General features: G+C 42.9%; 2 protein-coding genes across 4 annotated transcripts in view; both read left to right on the forward strand.

Moving 5' to 3' along the window:
* The window catches only part of LOC117777400 (hemicentin-1-like), a 1765934-nt gene that overhangs the window by 650925 nt on the left and 1092951 nt on the right, over positions 1-22058 (forward strand). The gene's annotated exons all lie outside the window — the stretch shown is intronic.
* slc9a1a (solute carrier family 9 member A1a) overlaps positions 17693-22058 on the forward strand; it is a 28115-nt gene continuing 23749 nt past the window's right edge. The window contains exon 1 of one of the 3 annotated variants that reach the window (XM_034612171.1): positions 17693-18879. In XM_034612171.1, coding sequence (XP_034468062.1) covers positions 18588-18879 — 292 coding nt within the window. In that variant the 5' untranslated portion in view covers positions 17693-18587. The remainder of the gene's footprint in view (positions 18880-22058) is intronic. The other 2 variants (XM_034612172.1, XM_034612173.1) reach the window with 2 other exon arrangements.

Below are 22058 nucleotides of genomic sequence, written 5' to 3' on the forward strand. Positions count from 1 at the left end.
CCCAAAGACACACTCCAAAGAAATATAAATGTTCCATGTTCCCTTGATGGGTTCAACTTTATTTTGTTAAGATGACCCCCCCCCATCTTGTTAACATACACATAATCCATCAAGCTTAAAAAAATAAAGTGTATTTCAAATCCACTTCTTGACATGAGCCGAATCAACCAATTAGCAACTTGTAGCGGGCCTGCTGGACATGTTTTTAAGATTTTAGAAAAATGCAGAGATGCTCACATTTATCTTTGCCGAGTTGTAACTCTAACTTTTGACACCAGAACGGTATCTGCTGCGACTGAGAGAAAATGGTTTTGGTGAAGTGATAAATTACTGAAGCTCATCTCGTGGGTTGCAGAGGTTAATCAGACAAAAACTTTGACAACCACTGCTCTAATGTTTCCAGCACTGCTCATGAATGTGGGGTTGATTCTAACAAGGTTTAATTCTCAAACTCTGTGTTGAAGAATCCAAATCCACAGTTTCTCAGGGGCCAAACAGCCCAGGTTGGGTCCTGGCTGGAGACCTGGGACCTTATTGCCCTCAGAGCAAAGGCAAATGGAGCTTGACCTCCATCTCTGCCTTTTGGCCCAGACCTCCCACTCGCAGGTTGTTTTCAAAGGTCACAAGTTTGCTTTGGTCAGTGTCTTCTGTCATTTTGTGTGAAAGCTTCGCAGTAATTGACCCTTTGGAGTCACGGAGGATCCTCTTTTTTTCCTGGTTCATACCTTCCACTTATAAAAACATCAACACGATGGTCCCTGTAGGCAGAAGCACAGGTTTTCCACGCCCCTGGTAAAATGTCTGTAGAATGTCGGAGTGAGAATACAACAGGACAATATGGGTATGTGATTAAAAAAAGTGAAAAATACAAAAATATGGACTCTGGAGTTCTGTTGTTCTTCCAATCTTTGGGTTTGTTGCCTCCATCATTTATTAAAAACGTCTCCAACATGGACATTTTACGAGAAAAAAAACGTAATTTTGAGTGATTAAGAACACTTATCGAAAAACAGCCACACGAGCTTATTAAATTTGCAGTGAGACAAGTAGCACCGTGTTTACAGACAGCCCTACAAGATTACTGTTATGACAACAGATTAGCTGTGTCAAAAAAGTCCTCCTGTTATCGGTAACACCGCCGCTGCCGCTGCTGCTGCTGCTTTTATCAGGTGGAGGTTTCTGTGTTGTCTCCAGGGACGGAGCATTAACAAGGAAGACGCTATAAACAGGAAACAGAGGCCCTCTCTGGTTTCGTCTCATTGCTCCCAGGAAGCGTCAACCCCTTTTCACCGAGTGACACAAACCAGAACACACACAGTGACACACACACACACACACACACACAAAACAACAACCGTCAGCATCTGTCAAGTATCAGGCTTTATTTACCCACCCTGACACCTTAATCCTCGACTTGTCAACACGTAGAGTGGAAATTTACCTCCAGTTTTACAGTGAGAACATTGACGTTGCCAGAAAAAGTCTCACATTCGTAATCCTATTTGACTCTGAGAAATACTTCTCGTGTAATGACTTCTTGTTGTGATCAGATTTCCGGGATCGCACGTGAAAGAGAGGAATTTTAAACATGTATTTTTTTCCCTATCTGTATTCGAGGGTGTGGTCTTTCAGTTTGAGAGCAGGACTTATTGATCACACGTTCAGATTTGGAAATTTTCTTTCTCTCAAATATGCTCTGCTCCTGCTTAGATCTACGCCCCTTTAACCAATAAAATGACAGGTGTAAACGTTTCTGTTGCGTGATGGATGCTAAACTGGAAGAATACAAATATCTCAGGGTGAAGAAGAGGAGCCGTGTACGTAGAAGACACCAACAAAGATGTTAACTTGGAAAAACAACGAGATCCGAGAGCTTTTGGCGATAACACCGGTGTTGATGTGCTGTAAACAAAAACGTTGTGAATTCTACAGCTGAATTTATACGTCAAGTTCTTCCTCCTCCTCTGACCAGACTCCATTACCCGTCTGAATGTTCTGGACATTTTCCTGTTGTCATGTAAACCTATCTGACCCAGACTATCTCCTGCTGTTCAGACCCAATATTTTCCCAGAGTTGATGTCTGAAAACAGCTTCAGAGGAAACCTGGTGATTCATTCTGTTCTGTTCTTGCTTCACTTCCTTGTTAACTTGAACTTCCAGAGTCATGTTTTCTTCTTGATCCCTATATCTGATATTCTGTTGTCCGGAACAACCTGAGTCCGAACAACACCTATGAGTCAGTGGGGAAAGCTGCTTGGAAAGGAAGCGTTATGTATTCGAGGATATACAAAGTCACCACTATTGGGAAGTCAGAGGGAAATAACATTCACAGGTTCTGGTAAAACACCTCATATGAATCATTTAAGGTTGAGAAAAACAAACTTCCAAACGTCCGATTGAGCTGCTTTTCACTATCAAGAGGAATTTGTAACTTTCTCTAACGAGCTCTAACTCTTCAGCTTGTATCGCTTGGACAAACACACGCCCACGTACAGATGAGGATCGTCGGAGCAGGAGTCCGACCTGACGGACCTGCAGCTGTGTCAGCAGGAGACGGAAAAATCCAGAGAGGGTGAAAAGAAGAGAGAGATAAGAAGGGGAGTGGAAATGAAATGTGTTTGTATTGGCATTTACGTGACGTGTGTGTGTGAGTATGAGTTTTCACATTGCACGTGTCGGTGTTTAAGTGTATAAGCTGTGTCCGTGCCCTCCTCCTCCTCGTACCTGCACTCTGTTCTTTAACACGTGTGAGTCAGTGTTTGCAGGTTAACGACGATGGTAATGTTGAGCGATGGAGGGCGTGCGGCCGACAGGCTGATGTGGGCCGATGTGAGTGCGACTGTCAGGCCTCAGTAAACTGTGGAGTTATGACTCATAACTCCTCTGATTGACTCTGACTATTTGACGGGAGAAAAGTCACGTGTTTGATTACTTTCTTTTTGAAACATGGCACCCACTTCTCATACACTGCGATTTTAAATGATTCCAGGCATAGTCGAGCTGCTGTACATTGTATTATTCTCCCCTCAGTTTATCATGGACCTGCCTGGATTTAGCTTCATTCAATGGGGGGACAATGCAGGTCCTATGATAACATTTGCATTCTCACATACAGCCCCTCCGGTCAATTTCAGGAAAATGTCCGGCTTAGGTGAATGTAGCTCATCGGCAATTCTGTAAAACCCTGTTATCTGAAGAAATGTATCTCCTCCCCACCGGGTCATGTATATTTAAATACTGTACATGGCATTTTTAGTTAGTACTTTTAACATCCATTGCATGTATACTGCACTTCTAAGCCAAATGGCCTGACCGTGTTATCAGTCATTATGAATAAATGAAAACGTTACAGAGCTTCAGTCTTGCCTGCAGCTCAGCAACATCATCCTTTATACAGTATGCAGGAATCTCCCCTTACGTAACACAAACACAGGCCCATTAAAAATGGGTAATGGCTGTTCTTCTTTGTTTAAATGCGTGCTCACATAAAATGAACCCCCCCCACTAAGAACACACACATGCACACACACCACATCACACGGCCGCCTTTGCTATTATATACTGCTCTTTAACTTTTAGCCCAAACGAGCGTCGTGACATTTCCTTTGTTTGTCACCCCCCCCCAGCCTGCTCCTTATGATCGCTGACGTGGGGAAACGCCACAATCGCTCAAACAATAGTTATTTGTTTCTGTCATCTTCCATTCTTCTTCTTCTTGTTGTTGTTGCTGTTGCTGTGGACAAAAGGCTCATTCAGAGGAGGCCCTGTGAGTGCGTTGTCTTATACGAGACGATGCGGTGCAGACGAAAGAAGGTTCCAGTGGTGGAGATTGAACACATCTGGATGAGCCCTGCTTTCAAGGACCTTTTCTTGAGTTAATCTTTTTTTTATTTCATTCAAAATGAACCTCCATGCACAGGCGATTTAATCCTGTACACAACAAGCCCCTGACTGGAACTGTTGAGGTTAAAAAAAGAAAGTGTTAATCATCTACTTTCCCCCCCGTCTGCCGTCCTGTTTCTCCAACCTTCAGGCTAACTCTTCCTCTATTTTACACCCGACCAAACCTGACCTGTTTTTCCACGCAGACTTGTGCAGTAGATGACATCTTCATTTGGAATCCATCAGTGGGCAGGGCCACTCACAGAGAAGTGTTTGTCTTGTCTTTTGTGTTGTTGCCCTGGTTGCCAACACGTCTGGCCTCTCCAGCGCAGGCATTGTCAGCGGCTGTGAGTCAAACGAAAACCCCAACACCGTGTTGTTTTAAAAAAGCTCTGTCACGTGCGACTGTGGCACTTTACAAAGCCTGTTGTGGTTAATGGTGGAATTTGCTGTAGTTTGGGCTTTGTGCTGATGTTCTGTGGCTTCCACCCCCACCCCCCTCCACTTACATCAGGTTAAGAGCAGCTGCCAGATGTGCATCACGTCGGAGGTGGTGAACCGTGCAGTCTCCTGCCCTGTGCACTAAATGTTAGGTTTATGCCACAAAGCATTTTGCACATGCAAGCTCTAAATCTTCATTTCCTCCCCAATTCATTCATTTCTGGGTCTGAATATCACGTTCTGATGTTGTTTTCCCTCAGGAACCTCTCACATCGTTTTGATTTTGATATGCAGATCCTTATCCCTACTCCACAACCCTGCAGCGTTCATCCCGATCAGCCTGAACGTTCCCACCCACCTCTCTCTATACACTCTGGGCTTTGTGGTTTTGGGTTTGGCCCAGAAAGCAAGTCTGTGGTCAGCCGCTACTCACACAGGCTAAATGAAACAGAAGCTCGGTTTCCCTCTGGTCAGGTTCGATACGGCACCTTCCCCTTAATGGAGCTCTGATGCATTTGCCCTGTTTATCTTGGTAATTAAGAAAAACAAGAGCAGAATTTTGGGGAAGAAAATCTGCTCTGTTTTTCTAAATTAATTAGTTTATTATCTCGTTCATTCAGAAAGAAATTTCATTAAAAGTTTTGGGTGGAGTTCTGAGATAATAAATTTGTTAATCCAGAAAAATACTTCAAACTTCTATCCCCACATAAAATGTTATTACATTTAGACACACACAGATCCTAGTCAGAAAACTGTGGCTTCTTCTAAACCTGGAGAGACGGAGGAAGTAAGAGTCTGGTCTCAGCTCCATCAGCTCCAGAATGATCCAGTCAACTCCAACTGAGGCTCCACGGTGCCTTCCCCCAGAATAAGGGGTGAGCGCCGGGCTGGAGCTTCACGGAGCCTTGGGGGGGGGGGGGGGGGGGGAGCTCCACTAATGCAATATTCAAATCTAGCCTCTGATTGATGCGGCTGCGTGGCTCGCTGCTGTAAAGCTGTCCTGTCTCATCACCGTCCGCGCTGAGTCACGCTCCCCACACAGCCTCCACAGCCTCTTGACATTCTGTGTACCGCTGGAGGGCAGCGGGGGCGACAACGCATGCAGGAGTATGGGCAATCCCACATGTGCTTTTAGGCAAACAGGCAACCTCCTCATGTATCTACCCACATGCACGCACATGGATGCATATGCTGCAAACTGAACATTTTAATCATGACTACCTGAATGAGTTTGATCACATCTCATGTTTTTCTGTTTATTAACTTAAATTGGTTAATATTTATCGCATATGGTCAAAGTGAGAGTCAACTGAAAGTGCATGGACACATGTTTGAACATGCTAAGAATACCTTACTTTGCTGGGAGGTAACTCAAACATTGTAAGTTAAGCATGAAGATTTATTTTTGACCTTCGGGACATATGTGAGAGATATTATCAACTTATAGCTACTCCTGGAACTATTTAACATCGCCTCGGCTCTTTTTCACGTTTTTAAGAGACATTATCAACGGTCTCTGAGCAAAAGGCCCCAGGAGGCAATTGGATACATCTGAAACCAAATAGACCAATGAAACATGTGACGTGTGACACAAGCAGTGGCGCCAGTTGGTAAATTAAACTTGTACGTCCAGCACGTTTTTCTTATCAACATATTCTGTGAGGGCCGTTGATCCTTCCTCCTTTAGACTGAATATACGACCCAGTCATCTCTGTTCTTAACGGAAATGCTTCAGTGGCGTTTATCTGTCAATCATTGCATTAAACTCATCTCATTTTATATGCAGTAAATGATTGTGATTGGCCCAAACTGATAAAGGGAATCAAAAGGAGCTTGCTGATTGGTTAGTTTGTCGTCACTATGATCCCTATGATATGATCCCTTCGTATGCAAGACCAGATGTTGTTACGTGATCGGGGGTCCTGCACTGAGGTCACGTGCTGACACTGAGCAGATTTCTGCTGAAGACCATGAGATCAGTCAAAAGCTGCAGGAACAGCTGATTAAGATGTTTAACATGAGGGTTAGTAGCTAATGTAAACACATATTGAGGTAAATGTACTTTCACGTGAACTGTTCTTTGTAATGAGTACATTTACTCATGATACACAAGTACATTTTACAGCTAATATAGTTTTATAATATTTGAAAGTCTTTCTATGTATAATATTTTATGGTTTTGCAGCTTTTACTTAATTGAAATGTCTGAATAATTCTTCCACTACAGCCTCTTGCTCATCTGTCTCATGAACTTACACGTCTCTTCCATCATTTTCACTGAATTGACACAATAATCAGAGTTTCAGGAGAACTAATTTGCATTTAGTTTGTATGGGGATCTTTGTTTCTACTGTATTTGCATTTAAATGAGCAGAATTGCTTATTGTAGCAGCTTTTTTGGACACACTTCATTGCAACCATCTCATCTGAACTGAATGAACAATGTGCATTAATGCTCTGAGGCTAATCCCACAGAATATCGGCTCAGGAAGCATAATTCAGGTTTACAGTGTGGAGGACAGAGATATACAGAAAGGCAGGAAGGATGTGGCCTGTCCTGCCCGGTGCTGCCTCACTCTTCCTGCCTCTGTCCGTGTACTATATATGTTCACAGGCAGGGTTACACTATTTCACATTCTCTCTCTCTCATAAAACAAGTCATCACGTTGAAGCCGCGAGTGGATAGAGCAGTTTTAGGCATGCCCCAATAAGTCCCCTGGCTCCCTTTAGTGTAAACGTGCTGTCTCCCAGAAATAGCGCCCTGCATATTTCATGAGGACCTATATTTTTGTCGATCCTACACTGAAAAAGGGGATGAAGATGGAGTTCTGTGGTTCCTCCTCTGCAGCGGGCTGCTCCGTTTATAGACTCTATGGTCACTGTGTTCCTCTCATGTGGTTTCCCTGCGGGACACAGCGGCAGTGAACTCTGGCATTGACTCGTCACCCTGATCTGACGCAGTGGTTTAAGTGACACTAAGCTGAGAGACATTAGACTGATTAAAGAGGGTGACGGAGCTCGGTGACATATTAGGCAAAGCAAAAGCAAATGTCAGTTTATCTAAGAGCAACAGTCCAGACTCGATGACCCAAGATGGTTTATGTATCAACAACGCACACATTCAGTCAGAAAAACTCTCATCGCTATGGAAATTACAGCTTCAGCTTCAGCCGGAAAGCATCTCGTGTTGGGCAGGACACAAACTAAATGACCCAGTGACTGACAAAGGAAATGTTATTCAATAAAAATGCAATTAAATCAAATGTCAATTATGTCTGAAGTGCAATAAACTACAGCATCACAGTCAGTACATTCAGTTCTCCAACACAAGACACAATTGCCAATGACAATGGCTCAAATGATGAATGGGAAACCCACAGAGATTTATCACCCAACTCTTCAGCTCCTCTCAGCTTTACGGAGCATTTTGGCATCTTTCAGCTCATTGTTGTGGTTTCAGTGGCTGCAAATTGGCCGATTGTTGTTCATGTTCTGCACCAACGATCTCATCTTTCTGATTTCCAATCGCAGCAGGCAGCAGTTTAATCTGATTGACCCACTGCGCTCTGACTGCTCGGTGCCACATGCTGGTCGGAGGAAGTTAGCAACTAGCTGGTGAAGGTCATAGACTGTATATAAAGATGGACGGCACGTCTCCACTCCCTCTCCCTGTACAGATATGAAGCTAATACATCCTGAACATGGTTGCTGCCATATTGTGCTTTTCACGTCATTTGGAGCCAGAGACTTTGCAGTAGTGAGTGGAGCTGGCATACTGAATTCAAGCTGATATATGTGCTCAACCAATCGCGTGTCAATCTCAGCTGTCAATCATAATATTTCACATGGTTTTTAAAGCATTAAATGACAAATTAAAAGCAAACTTATTGGATAAACACTTGGACAAAGATCAGTGTGATAAGAACTGTCTCAACATTTTTGAGAAAAACATGTAACATGTGCCTTTAAATTTGGTCCATCCACTAACATGGAGGAGGTGAGGTTTATTACCCATATTGCAGCCAGCCACCAGGGGGCGATCTAGATGATTTGGCTTCACTGTTGGGGAGCTGTCATTTTGCCCCCAAGTGACCAACAAAGTAATTCTAAGTATTTTCTTTCATGTTATACTTCTAGTCTAGATTTAGATCTATAATTGAATTCATTATGTACACAATAAGTTGTTTTACTGTAAACTGGATAAATGCAGAATCATTTCAGTCCTTCTAAAGTTTCATAATGTATAAAGTGACCAAAATACCAGTTATACTGTGTCTGTATAAATCAATATACAGTCAAAGTAAAAATAAAGTAAAAACAGGAAGAATGCAGAAAATGCAGAAAGGCAAATTCACTCCACCGCATTTTCTAAATTTGGACCTTCCACATTACACCATCTGACTATTAGTGTCCTTATTCAGTTTCACTCTTCACAAACCCTCAGAGCACTCACCCCGTGCGGACATAATTGCACAGCGAGGCGAGTCCAAATGACGGGTTATTCTGTTTAATAATACATGAAAGAGGAATTTCTTGCGGTGGTAAATTATACATGAATACTGTGGTGGTGAATTACAGAGCCTCCATGTCAAGGTACATGCTGGAACATCTCCTCCTGGATGGCTGCACCTAGCTGAGAGGATGATTTGTGTTCGCGCCAGAAGATTGCGAGAGCAAGGGGTCGAGTCAGAACACGGTTAAACGCTAACAACTTTGTGAGTGTGGGCATAACGTGTGTGTGTGTGGGTGAAGTGTGGTTCTGTGCAGTTTGAGGAGGGAGGCAGATAATGTTCGGTGTGTGCATGTGTTTGGATAAGACAAAATTGATGCTGGCTTTTGTCTCTTCATTTCCGTCTGTCGGTATGTGGAGGTGCTGACGTACAGCTCATATCACCACTGGCCTTGAAAAGAGTGCAGCCTGAGGAAAGACACTCACTGTCTCCTTCTCATTCATCCCCTCCGAGATGAAGTCATAACTCCTGCAGATGTTCACTCGCAAACATCGCGAGTAACGGGGCCCTCTACAGGTCGAGTACAAAACCTCAGCTCGCGGATTTAAACAATCTCCTCTGACCGAAATAATTCACGTCCGCAAAGAAAATCAGTGTTTCTCTACTTTACCTCTGATTATAATGTCATGTGTTCACAGCCCAATACCTCTGAGCACATTGTACCTCCTGCTTTGAAGTTCAAAGTTATTGAGCCTTCACCCCACGTGCATTCTGGGTGGTGCCAGATGTGACCTGGGCAGAGTCGCTGAGCGAGCGCACCTTTCATGGTAATGAGGTAAGAGTTATGGTTTTGCCCCGGAGCCAAAAGGAAGGTCTGCGTGCAACACAAAGAGAAGAACACCTTGGAAACTTTGACCTGACAACACAGAGCAAAGGAAAAAAATGGTGCCGGGCCGCACGGCTCCCATCTGACATTGATTTACACAGCTCAGTTTGTCTTCGCTCAGGGACTCAAACCCTAACCCTCGCTCGGTGGATGGAAGTCATTACTATTCACCACCATGACAGACAATGAAAACTACTTCGGTGAATTGTTTCCAGTGTTTTGCTTCTGTCCCTGCAACCTTCTCTCTATGGTCCCTGGTTCAGACTTAATTCTTGTAATCCAGCTGAAAATCACCACATGGTTGTTTTAATAAAGGTTTGAATATCAAAACACTATGAAGACAATAACTCCAGTGTTATTCTACCTTACTGTTATGTCTCCTCAGTGATGTGTTCACACTCCTTGAATGATGACGCCACCTTCAGGCTGAAAGTTGTACGTGCATATTTTTTTCCACACAGTAGCAAACAGTGACACCTAGTTGGTTTAACTGGTACTGCATCATCTGAAGGCAATTTTGTGTTTATTTTTTTAGATGAAAACGTCTGTTGAAATATATTCTGTCTTCAGGCAGGAGTCACTGGAGAGGATGAAGGAAGGAGAGAGGATGAGAAGGGAAGGAGAGAAGGAAGCATAGAGTGAATCTCATGCTTCAGTGAAGAGGTGGTGGGTGTCAATTCAAAACAAATAAAACCAAGAAGCCATAATGTTTCACCAACACATCCATTTGGTTTCATAACTTCCTTGTTTGTGAGCAAGTTCCTTTTTTTCTCATTGATTGTTTTTCTAATCTCTTTCACAATTACTCTTTCTTTGTAGATGTTCCAATTTGACTTTGAAAGACAAGGATGAAAGTTACATAACCCAAACCGCCATTTTATTGTAATAAAGACTCATATAGACATGCTGCACAAAAATAATAATTTTATCAAATAAGTTAATGAAGAGGTGACTAAAGATCATAATTTTCAACGAAACAGTGCACGGAGAGTGAAAAGATGGTTTCAAAAATGTGGTCGTATCTATGCCAATGGCAAATTAATCCTTTAACTTCTAGATATTTGTAACATTAAAACCATAAAGGGGAGATTTGTTGGGAAATAATATATCTGGTGTCATTCAGTGATAAAGAAATCAGGTTTAAAGGCTGAATATGAAACTTACTGACTTTGACTGAATCATTATTTCATTTTTAAGATAACATAAAACCAAAAAGCTTTTCTTTTTGTTGTTTCTCTTACATGAAGTCAGCCGGACTGAACTTCTCTGCACACACAAACACGATTCAAGTAAAGACAAATCCTCCTGCTTCATGTACGTATGTGACATTTCTCCGTTGCTCTGCATTATGATAATTCTCGGTCATTTCATGATGATTGGTTACAGCATCCTGTCAGCAGCAGTAAGCTCTGAACGAGACATTACAGCACCAGGATTACTATCTGACGCTTCGAGTTCCATGGCCACCACATGGCCATAATTATGAAAATATGCCTTAATCTAAGATGATGGAAATGATGCCCTGAGGACAGTGGTGCTCTGCGGGGGCGACTCTGTGTTTATTAAACATGATGGGATCTGGCAGTAGTTAGAGCAGTGATATTTGCAGTGGCTCAGAGGAAACAGGAATAAAAAGGTTTGTAGCAACAAACTCAACCCTGCTGAAAGAGACAGAACCAGACACAGAGAGAATGAGACAGAGGCCTTACATGTCAGAAATGAGTGTTAACCCAGAGAATCCTCAAATCACCACCTCTGCCCAACAGGGTGCTCTGAAAACCCTCAAAATATTTGTCTTTGTTTCTCGTCCCTGCTGCCGAGAGACGTTCTGTCAGAGCTCGTCATCGTTCACAGAGCTTATCTGCGGTGGCGTCACGTCACCGTTTGTTTCACCGCGTCTCATCCCAGACTCCTGCTGCCTCATCATCACAAATCCGACAAGTGACAGCAGTGGATGCTGAGGTTAGCCACTGATGAACACAGCAAATGTAAGGAAAAACATGTAGAAAGCGATGTAGAGGGGGTCGTCCACTCACAAGGTCGAGGGTTCGAACCCTGGCTGCTCCAGTCTTGATTTTTAGATACTGAACCCCCCAATGACCCCTAATGGCTGTGCCAACAGAGAATGTATGGTGTCTAATAGGTGTGTAGAAGCACTGTGTATGAATTTGTGTGAATGTGTCTTGGGCTGTAAAACATTCTGAGTGATTGATACGACTGGAAAAATATAAATATAAATACTTTCCATATTTTACAATTTAAAGTTGGTCTATGGTTATTTTTTTACTTTAGATTTAAGGCTCAGTTTACCCTATTTTACCTTTGTATGATTGTTTATGAATCCAGTGGAAGTATTAAACAGTTCAACCAGCTTTTTATTGTAATTTCAAGTGTTGCTTGGCAATAATAAACTTGTTTTGCTCCACAGTGAGTAGTTTGTGTGAGAAAGACTCTGTGACACGGCTCCTGCAGATAAAAGCAGAAAATAGAAACTTCGAACCCAACACAGAGTGTTTTGGGGTCAGGGTGAGACAGCAGAGTTTTATGTCCTGAACATGTGTAATTGCACAGTTTGAGAAAGAGAGAAAGTTGACTTCTATCATTGTGCTTTCTTTAGCTCCAGGAATATGTTAGAAAACCTCCCAGAAGCAGAAGAACATAGGATTTGGACAGCGGGCTGGGTCACTACAGTTCAATAAAAAATGTTTTTCCCCTGATCCTTGATGAATACAAGGAATTCCACATGCTGCTCCTTTCTCCAGCCGGGGGATTTATTTTAGGAGGGTACAATTTATCTTTGATCAAATCTGAGTTTCTGGCTTCAGCTGCAGGGCGCAGACTGGTTTTGACTACAGCTCTGAACCCAAAGGACATTCAGTTCATGTGGCCTCGCAGCCCACAGTCTATTTGCCATAAGTAGTTTTAACATAAATACGATAGGCCAGCGCCGTCCAGAGTAATTTCCCTCATATCCACAAACCACAGAAACATGCCTTCAATTATTTTCTCCAAGGGTTTAATGACATTTGGAATCATTGAGTAGAAACCTGAAGAAAGTTCTTGGCATCACAGCTGTATCACAACAGGAGTTGACTGGGTACAACCCCATGTTTGTCTTTCTTGGTATAAGGTCGACATCTTATATTAGATTAACAACCCCCATTATTGTTGAGGAACATAAAGGATATGATGTAGTTGACTTACATGCACACGTTACAGTGGGCAACTGGTCGTTAATCTGCTACAATCAACTCAGGGGTCACGTGGGAACAACTCAAATCTGAACACTAATCACATATGTTTTCTTCATTTTTGTGTTGTTATTCTAAATTTAAACAATTGTTTCCATGAAGTGAAGCTGGAACTTTTCAAAACAAAGCACAAGGTTGTTTCCACCCACCGTGACCACAGTACCAGGGTGTTGGGTGTTCCCCCTGTTTGGTTTCTCGTCAGCGCTGAGCAGTTTCTTAGTGTGGTGGAAATATGAAGCTCAACAGCTCGATACGGCTGTAAAACATACAGCACCTTGCAGTCATAAAGAGTGATAAAGACATAATAGAGAGGGACAGAAGTGACTAACAGCATAGACACTGTGTCGCCTGAACTCTGACCGGCTTTGAGTGTGTGTGTGTGTGTTGTTCAGCGCACTGTTATCAACACTAACCATATCTTACTAATGCGGACAGACTAGACATTAACTAATCCAGTTTTGTTTCGCAGTTTAGCCTCAAAACGATTATCGTCTTCACTCGTTAATTTCTTGTGTTAAAGTTGCGAAAACAGCTTCACAAGCAGAAAACTATAATCACAGAATGTCTCTCTTCATTTCTTGTAAGAGGCCTAATTGTTGGGGACTGATTATAATACAGTTTATAATAGGTAGGTGGAAACACTTCTCAACATATATTACTGTAATTTCTTGTTACATCACGGTAACAGAGACAAACTGGACAACCAGGGGTTGTTCTCAAACATCAGTGGAAGGGAATAGCTGTGCAGAAGCTGATCTGCAAGAATCTGTATCTAACAGACAATATTCATTAACATCTGAGTGTTGTTGTTTACCTTGACCATTCCTTTATGTCCATAATTTGCAGAGCCTCCTAATGGCTTCAACCATGGAACAAAGAATATGACACAAATCACACACACATGTCAGTAGTTCGATGGTCTCTCCCTGTTTCCACATCTGAATCCAAATGAATGCTTTTGGGATATGACAGAAAAGGACATTGGGAGGAGGACAGGATGTGAATTTGCAGAAATTAAGTTATACAATGATGTCGTGGACCAGAATCTCTAAGGAATGTTTCCGGTATCTTGCAGAAATGCATTCCACAAAGAATAAAATGGTAAAATGGGAATAAAACAATGGATTATGAACAGAAAATAAACAGATCAATAAAATAAATAAAATCATATGAATATATAAATAGGATTAGTAAGTGTAACTAACAGCCATTGTCAATTATTTGTAAAAATAAGTCATTTGTATAATTACTCCTAAACCCAAAGATATTCTATTTATTGAACTATCATACACTACCGTTCAAAAGTTTGGGGTCACTTAGAAATTTCCTTATTTTTCAAAGAAAAGCACTGTTTTTTTCAATGAAGATAACATTAAATTAATCAGAAATACACTCTATACATTGTTAATGTGGTAAATGACTATTCTAGGTGGAAACGTCTGGTTTTTAATGAAATATCTACATAGGTGTATAGAGGCCCATTTCCAGCAACTATCACTCCAGTGTTCTAATGGTACATTGTGTTTGCTAATCGCCTTAGAAGACTAATGGATGATTAGAAAACCCTTGAAAACCCTTGTGCAATTATGTTAGCACAGCTGAAAACTGTTTTGCTGGTGAGAGAAGCTATAAAACTGGCCTTCCTTTGAGCTAGTTGAGTATCTGGAGCATCACATTTGTGGGTTCGATTATACTCTCAAAATGGCCAGAAAAAGAGAACTTTCATGTGAAACTCACCAGTCTATTCTTGTTCTTAGAAATGAAGGCTATTCCATGTGAGAAATTGCGAAGAAACTGAAAATTTCCTACAACGGTGTGTACTACTTCCTTCAGAGAACAGCACAAACAGGCCCTAACCAGAGTAGAAAGAGAAGTGGGAGGCCCCGGTGCACAACTCAGCAAGAAGACAAGTATATTAGAGTCTCTAGTTTGAGAAATAGACGCCTCACAGGTCCTCAACTGGCAGCTTCTTTAAATGGTACCCGCAAAACGCCAGTGTCAACGTCTACAGTGAAGAGGCGACTCCGGGATGCTGGCCTTCTAGGCAGAGTGGAAAAGAAAAAGCCATATCTGAGACTGGCCAATAAAAAGAAAAGATTGATATGGGCAAAAGAACAAAGACATTGGACAGAGGAAGATTGGAAAAAAGTGTTATGGACAGACAAATCAAAGTTTGAGGTGTTTGGATCACACAGGAGAACATTTGTGAGACGCAGAACAGGTGAAAAGATGCTGGAAGAATGCCTGACGCCATCTGTCAAGCATGGTGGAGGTAATGTGATGGTCTGGGGCTGCTTTGGTGCTGGTAAAGTGGGAGATTTGTACAAGGTAAAAGGGATTTTAAATAAGGAAGGCTATCACTCCATTTTGCAACGCCATGCCATACCCTGTGGACAGCGCTTGATTGGAGCCAATTTCCTCCTACAACAGGACAATGACCCAAAGCACACCTCCAAATTATGCAAGAACTATTTAGGGAAGAAGCAGGCAGCTGGTATGCTGTCTGTAATGGAGTGGCCAGCGCAGTCACCAGATCTCAACCCCATTGAGCTGTTGTGGGAGCAGCTTGACCGTATGGTACGCAAGAAGTGCCCATCAAGCCAATCCAACTTGTGGGAGGTGCTTCAGGAAGCGTGGGGGGAAATTTCTACAGATTACCTCAACAAATTAACAGCTAGAATGCCAAAGGTCTGCAATGCTGTAATTGCTGCAAATGGAGCATTCTTTGACGAAAGCAAGGTTTGAAGAACAAAATTAATATTTCAAATAAAAATCATTATTTCTAACCTTGTCAATGTCTTGACTATATTTTCTATTCATTTTGCAACTCATTTGATAAATAAAAGTGTGAGTTTTCATGGAAAACACGAAATTGTCTGGGTGACCCCAAACTTTTGAACGGTAGTGTATATCCGTAAATCCTCACATTTGAGAAGCTGACATGTGGAAATGTTTGGCATTGGCATGTTTTGCTCAATTGACTGAAACCATCGGGTTAATGTCAAGTAAATATATTTTAGTAGATAAGTAAGTATAATTTTAAGTATATATTTTTTTATTTAAACTGGTCAATTAATCAATTAATTGTAACAGCTATGCTCTATATATTCTTGATTGTCCTCAGGAGAAACTGATTAATAGTTCCTGCTTTCATAAACCTTCAATAGCCAAAGTGACCCTTGTAAAACCAGCAGGCCGGCTTCAAATCAATGCTTTTGTCATTCGGTCAGTTCTGTGTTGATAAATGAAGAAAGGTGCTCTTGGAAAAACGTGTTGGAAATGCTGAGTCATAACACTGAACTAACAATGCAAGTCGTTTGCATGTGGCCACTCCCACTGCTACACAAACAGGAACCAAAACCAAACACACCATAGTGTAGCATATATATATATATCTTTACATATAAGCATTTTGGTTCATTCTTTTTTGTGTTCACTGTTTCCTGCTTCTACATTGATCCTCGACCCGCTCTCCAATTCCCGCTGACCCTGAACCCCTGACCTCTGCAGTGTCGACTAAAGGTCCTTAAACAACATTTAGAGTGAGCTTTATATTCAGGCTTAAATCAATTTCTGCAAATGTATGCACCCCCGACTCCTCAGTCAGCCATTGCAAATATCACTGCATAATGCTTAGGTCACATCAAGCTTGATAAGTATTCAGATCATGGAGCGAACCGGTGTCCTCTGGCATCCGAGATTAAGGCAAAGGCACGTTTCTATAATCATATTAATATCATCAGGGTTGGCTATAAGGGCTCCGTGATGATCACTTCAAGTTCTTAGATACTTTTGGGCTGTCTTGCGGGAACAGCATGTTTAAGACCAACCCGCTGTAAGCGCTGTTCGGATTTGTTTTTCGATTTGTACGTTTGAAGGTCTTCTGTAAAAATATAAATTACCAACTCTACATGTTAGTGGCCACCAGCGGATGTTAGGGACATCGTCATCAAGTGTTTTGGCCTGGTAATCAACGATACAGGCCGAGCTTGAGGGTACACAAAGGCTGGAGGTGAATCTGATGGGCTACTGGCTTATATGGAGTTCAGTAAAGTTGGAAAGATATTCACAGATTCGGACTTCCCCGATCAATAAGTCATAATTCCCACCGTAGTAAGGTGGACAACGGGCTACAGGCCAGTTATCATCAATATGAGTCGTCCTCCGTGATGGACACAGAACATTGGTGTCTATGTGCAGCCTGCTGTGAGACGAGTGCGCAGGGACGTCTACAAAGTGCAACACCGAAAAGAGATATTACAAAAATATTCAATAACCTCACTGTAATACTGTATATTCTCACCAAAATCATGTAACAGGTCCAGCGAGTCCTGCTGACTATGCTACAGTACAACGTTTTAAAAAATGTCATTTATCATAATTTTTGGAAATATTCTTTATGAAAATTATTCAATAACTTCACTGTAATACTGTATATTCTCACCAAAATCATGTCACAGGTCCAGGGTCTCCTGCTGGCTATGCTACAGTACTTAGTTTGGAAAAATGTGCTTTTGTATAATTTTGGGAAATATTCATTATGAATATTATTCAATAACTTCGGTCTAATACTGTATATCCCTTTTATGTTCTACCGGGCTAAGTTATGCCCAACAGCAGTTGATGTTAGTGAGCTCCAGCGGATGAACACATCCCATCTATACCCAGATGTGTGAAGGTGATTTTCTGTCATTCTCTCCCCACGACACACCTCAAACCCTCCATTCCTATAGGTGTCACTATAGTCGGCCTCCCCCCTCCCGCTCCTCTCCTCCTCCTCCTCCTCCCATCCTCCTCCTCCTCCTCCCTGGGTGTGTGTTTTGAAGGTTGTACCGAGCTAAACAGACTCGCTGCCCCCCCTCGCTCAGGCTTCACAACCCGGGACGAGCCTCCCGGAGCTGGGGGATCATCTACACATCCAGAGTCTCCTCCGCTCCTCAACCCCCTTCACCGCGTCTCTCTCTGCGCTGCTGGGCCGCCGACCGAGCTCCTGTCCTCCCGGGGACTTGCCGAGGGGGAAACGCCGCATCCACACGGACACTGACAGTTAAAAACAACACAAAAAAAGAGAAAAGTTGAAACACGCAGGACACACGGCGGGAATACGATGTGGCAGCCGTGCGGCTTCTCCTCAAGGTCAGCATCGGAGCACCGCCGCCTCACGGACGACTTTCTCGGGCAGTCGGAGCGGACCCCTCCTCGGCGAGGCGCGGAGCGGATGCCCCTGTGTCCTCTGTTACCTCCAGCATCAACGGGGACATCGTCCACGGACACCGAGAGCCACTGACAGTGGAAGCCGGGGACAAACTTGGGGAAACGCGGCGGTGTGACAACCCAATGAACCGAGAAGGAAAAGCTTGTACTTTTACAGCGGTATTGTAAAAGTCAGCTCCAGCCGCTCCCTGCCTTCTTCCTCCGGCCTGTGTCGGTGCGAGTGTTCACCTGGCGACGGGGGAACCAGCGCCGGATCCAAGCTAGCTAACGTCCCCGCGGAGAACGGGCTCCCGGTTCGGTGTACGCTAGCCGAACCCACCGCTGAAGTCATTTTGGCGAGTTTAGGACTTAATTTAACGAACCAAACATTACGAAGTTGTGAGTGACTCAACTTCCTTGAACCTGTTCAGGTTTCCCAAGCGGACTTTAAAACTCAATTTTAGTATTATTTCCTCGACAACATGCCCTCGGGGACAGGTTCTCTCAGCCCGGCCGGGACCGGGAGGAGGCTACCGGAGCGGGGGCTGCTCCTGCTGGTGGTGCTGGTGCTCCTGGAGGGATCCGTGCTCCCCCTCGGAGCCGCCAGCTCTCCGGATGTCACCCCCCCGGAACATGAAGGCAGCCACAAAGCTTCAGACGTGGGACTCAACTTCACCAAGAAGGCTTTCCCTGTGCTCAGCCTCGACTACCACCACATCCATATTCCATTTGAAATCTCATTATGGGTGCTCCTGGCTTCTTTAATGAAATTAGGTGAGTAGCATGTGGATGTGGTTAAGCCTGCATGTCAGGAAATGCTAGCCTTCCAGGTGATGTGGCCCTTGGCTACAGGTGAAACCATTGCAGGTACTTACCTGCAATGGTTACTTGCAGCCAGTTCCCCAGGTGCCTGCATTTGTATCAGACTGGGCTTTGAATCAAAGCCACGTGTTGAAGAGAAGATGTGTCAACTGTAATGCACAGTGATAAAATAATCGATAACCCCAGCAGAGATAGCATGTGACATGTAATGCCTCATATTGATGGGCTCACATTGAATCTGATCACTTCAGTGTCAAGATAGTCCCTGACCTCCAGGCCACCCTAACCCCTCCCTCCATTCTGCACACCAAGCAACCGGTATACATGCTGACTTCGGTTTGACCTGCACATCTCACTCCGGTCAATAAGTAGGCGTAAATCTTTATTGTCACACAGATTACTCATCAGATCTGTCAGCTTCTTGTGTTCGGGGCTCCGCTCGCTCCTCACCACAGTGATGACTAAGCAGCTCGATGCATCAGTGTGGATGTTGTAGAGCAACTCTCTGGCTCAAGTGTTCAGCACAGACAAAAAGCTCCTGTCTTGCTGTTTTGTGCCAAAGCCTCTGCGACACTGTCATGAGGAATGTCTCGAAAGCGACAGGGAAATGAGAGTCGAACCACTTTTGGCTTGTTCCCCCAACTCTCTGCCACATTATAATTTGTCTCTTGTTTCCTCACAGTCTGTTGCTCCTCCCCTCTCCACTCCTCTTCACTCTTCCTCATGTCCCCTTTGTCCGGTCTTTCCTTCTATCGCCAGTAGTTCCCTGTATTCCCACATAGCACTGCATTGTCCTCTTCTATCGCCTTTTTCCTGAGAGCCAGCAGCATGTCAGTTGCCTGAGATACCAGGGGCCTGCCTGATTGAGCACCAGTGTGTAGCCAGGGAGGACACTGCCTCACTGTCTGGGCCAGAATCCCAGTGTCTCAAGAGAGGGACCACCTGGCTCGGGTGGATCAATGTGAGGACACAGCTCAAGGACGTGGAGTGAACATGAGAGATGTCAGCGAAATAGTTGGAGGAATTATGAAAGTGTGTGGAGCAGAAGGGAGGCAGAAAAGATACGAGCCCGGATTGAGTGTGTGCGAGCTGACAGCAGCCGTCGACAGCGGTGACCTTAAGCCTGTGATTATCTCACAACCGCTGAAAATGGGCTGTAGGTAATTTGATGTGACTGCTGCGCTGTTGGCCTTGTGTCTTATTCATCCTCATGAACCCAATATCGCACAGCCCCAAAAGCACATCCACAGACCATTTACCTGCCTGTGTGCATGGTGCCTTTCTCTCCTAACTCACACACGTACTTCTCTTGAATTTATCATATCCAGTGCAAAAGCTTTTCATATGAATCAAAAGCCAGGGTGTGTATTTTTACTTAGAATATGCCAGTATCGATATTGGCAGATATATTGGTATATTCAAGATTCCTTTATTGGTCCCATACACATGCTACATGCAAATGGGGGAAATTTGTCCTCTGCTTTTGACCCTTTTGAATGGATGTTGGGGGAGGTGCCTTGCTCAGGGGCACTTAAACAGTGGCTCAGGGGCACTTAAACAGTGGGGTAGGGAGAGTCCTTTTGGACTTGAACAGATCCAGGTATGATTTTGTCAGTCCGTGGCCTCGAACCAGCGACCTTCCAGTCTGATGTCTTCTGCCACTAGTCCACTGGACCACCGCCTCTCCCATATTAAAAACATGACCATGTAAGATGGTGTTATTTAAACCCCTTATGACTAAGAAATGTAATTGAGGCTTGATATTTTGACATGGAACCATAAACTCTTTCATAAATAGCTATACATTTAAAAAACACAAAAACAATATAACATGTAGAACTCGAGTTAGGAAAATAAACAAAATCTTTACATAGAATTTAAATATATATGGTTTTCTGCTTTGTTTATCATGTAAAATAAAAGATTTCAAACTAGCGCTGATATAGACTTTTCCTAACCTTACTTGTTAAAGTAATTGGTTAAGTCCTTATATGTATGAGTCATCCTGTATTTTGGCTCATGTAATTAGGCTGCAGACTATTATAGGACAGAAATAACTATTCTATATTAACCCATGTTTCAAAGGCTACAGTTACCACTACAAACCTACCGCATGGTCCTCATTGACCTCATTGACCTCTGTTTAGTAGAAGGATGCAGTTGAAAGGATCTGTTATATAGTTATTATCAGCTAGAAGACGTGACACCAGGCTATTATCTAAATTACCTTGTTCCCGATTCTCATGTGAAAGTAATATCTAACAAATCAAAGCACGAACCAAACTTCACCGGCAGTTATTAACATTGATGTCTTTACTGCAATATAGTCAAGTATTCTTATCAAACATCCACCAGGCACCGACTTTCTCACTGATCTTTCGATAAGACATCTCATAATACTCTAGTTATATGTTATTGGGCAGTGGGACACACCTTTGGTTAATTACCGTTGTTGGCTGAGAAGCCTCTTGTTTCCAGTGTTCACCTCCTTCCTTGTAACATGTCTAACAAGTCCAGTTAGTTTCACCTTCCATTTATAATTAATAACCACCCAAACAATTTGAAGAGAAGGTGTGTATTACTGCCATAAAATCTACACACACACATGATCCTGAGTAACTGTATTTTGTTGATGTGGGACTTTGATTCTTTTGTGTAGGGTTGAATAAAGGGTGTGAACATCAGCTAAATACACTCTAAGAACACTCAGTGTTTAGCTATGATATTAATCAACAAAAATACTAAATGTGAAAACATTTTTGAGTGCTGCATCAGATGAGTATAACCATTGATAAAACAATACAACAATGCCGTCACTGATTTTCTGGCTGATAAGTCATATATGTCATAAACCACAGACTGTGGTAGAGGTTGTGAATGAAAATATTTGATATGGCCACGTTTTGCTGAGCTTGCATTGATTGAACAAATAGATTTAGCTTTGCTCTCAGGACTGCTGAAGTTTTACAGTTTTATATATTTGATTTTTATAAATTAACTTAGACGTTTCACTATAGCAGCTGTGGAGTAATCTGCCGACTGTGTTAAACCTCGTCACCTGGTTTTACCCGGATACAGTGACAACTTTTGATTTTACAAGAACCACAATGTCCTGATTAACACACTTTCTA

Source organism: Hippoglossus hippoglossus, chromosome 16 (assembly GCF_009819705.1).
Source record: "Hippoglossus hippoglossus isolate fHipHip1 chromosome 16, fHipHip1.pri, whole genome shotgun sequence".
Taxonomy (NCBI): Eukaryota; Metazoa; Chordata; class Actinopteri; order Pleuronectiformes; family Pleuronectidae; genus Hippoglossus; species Hippoglossus hippoglossus.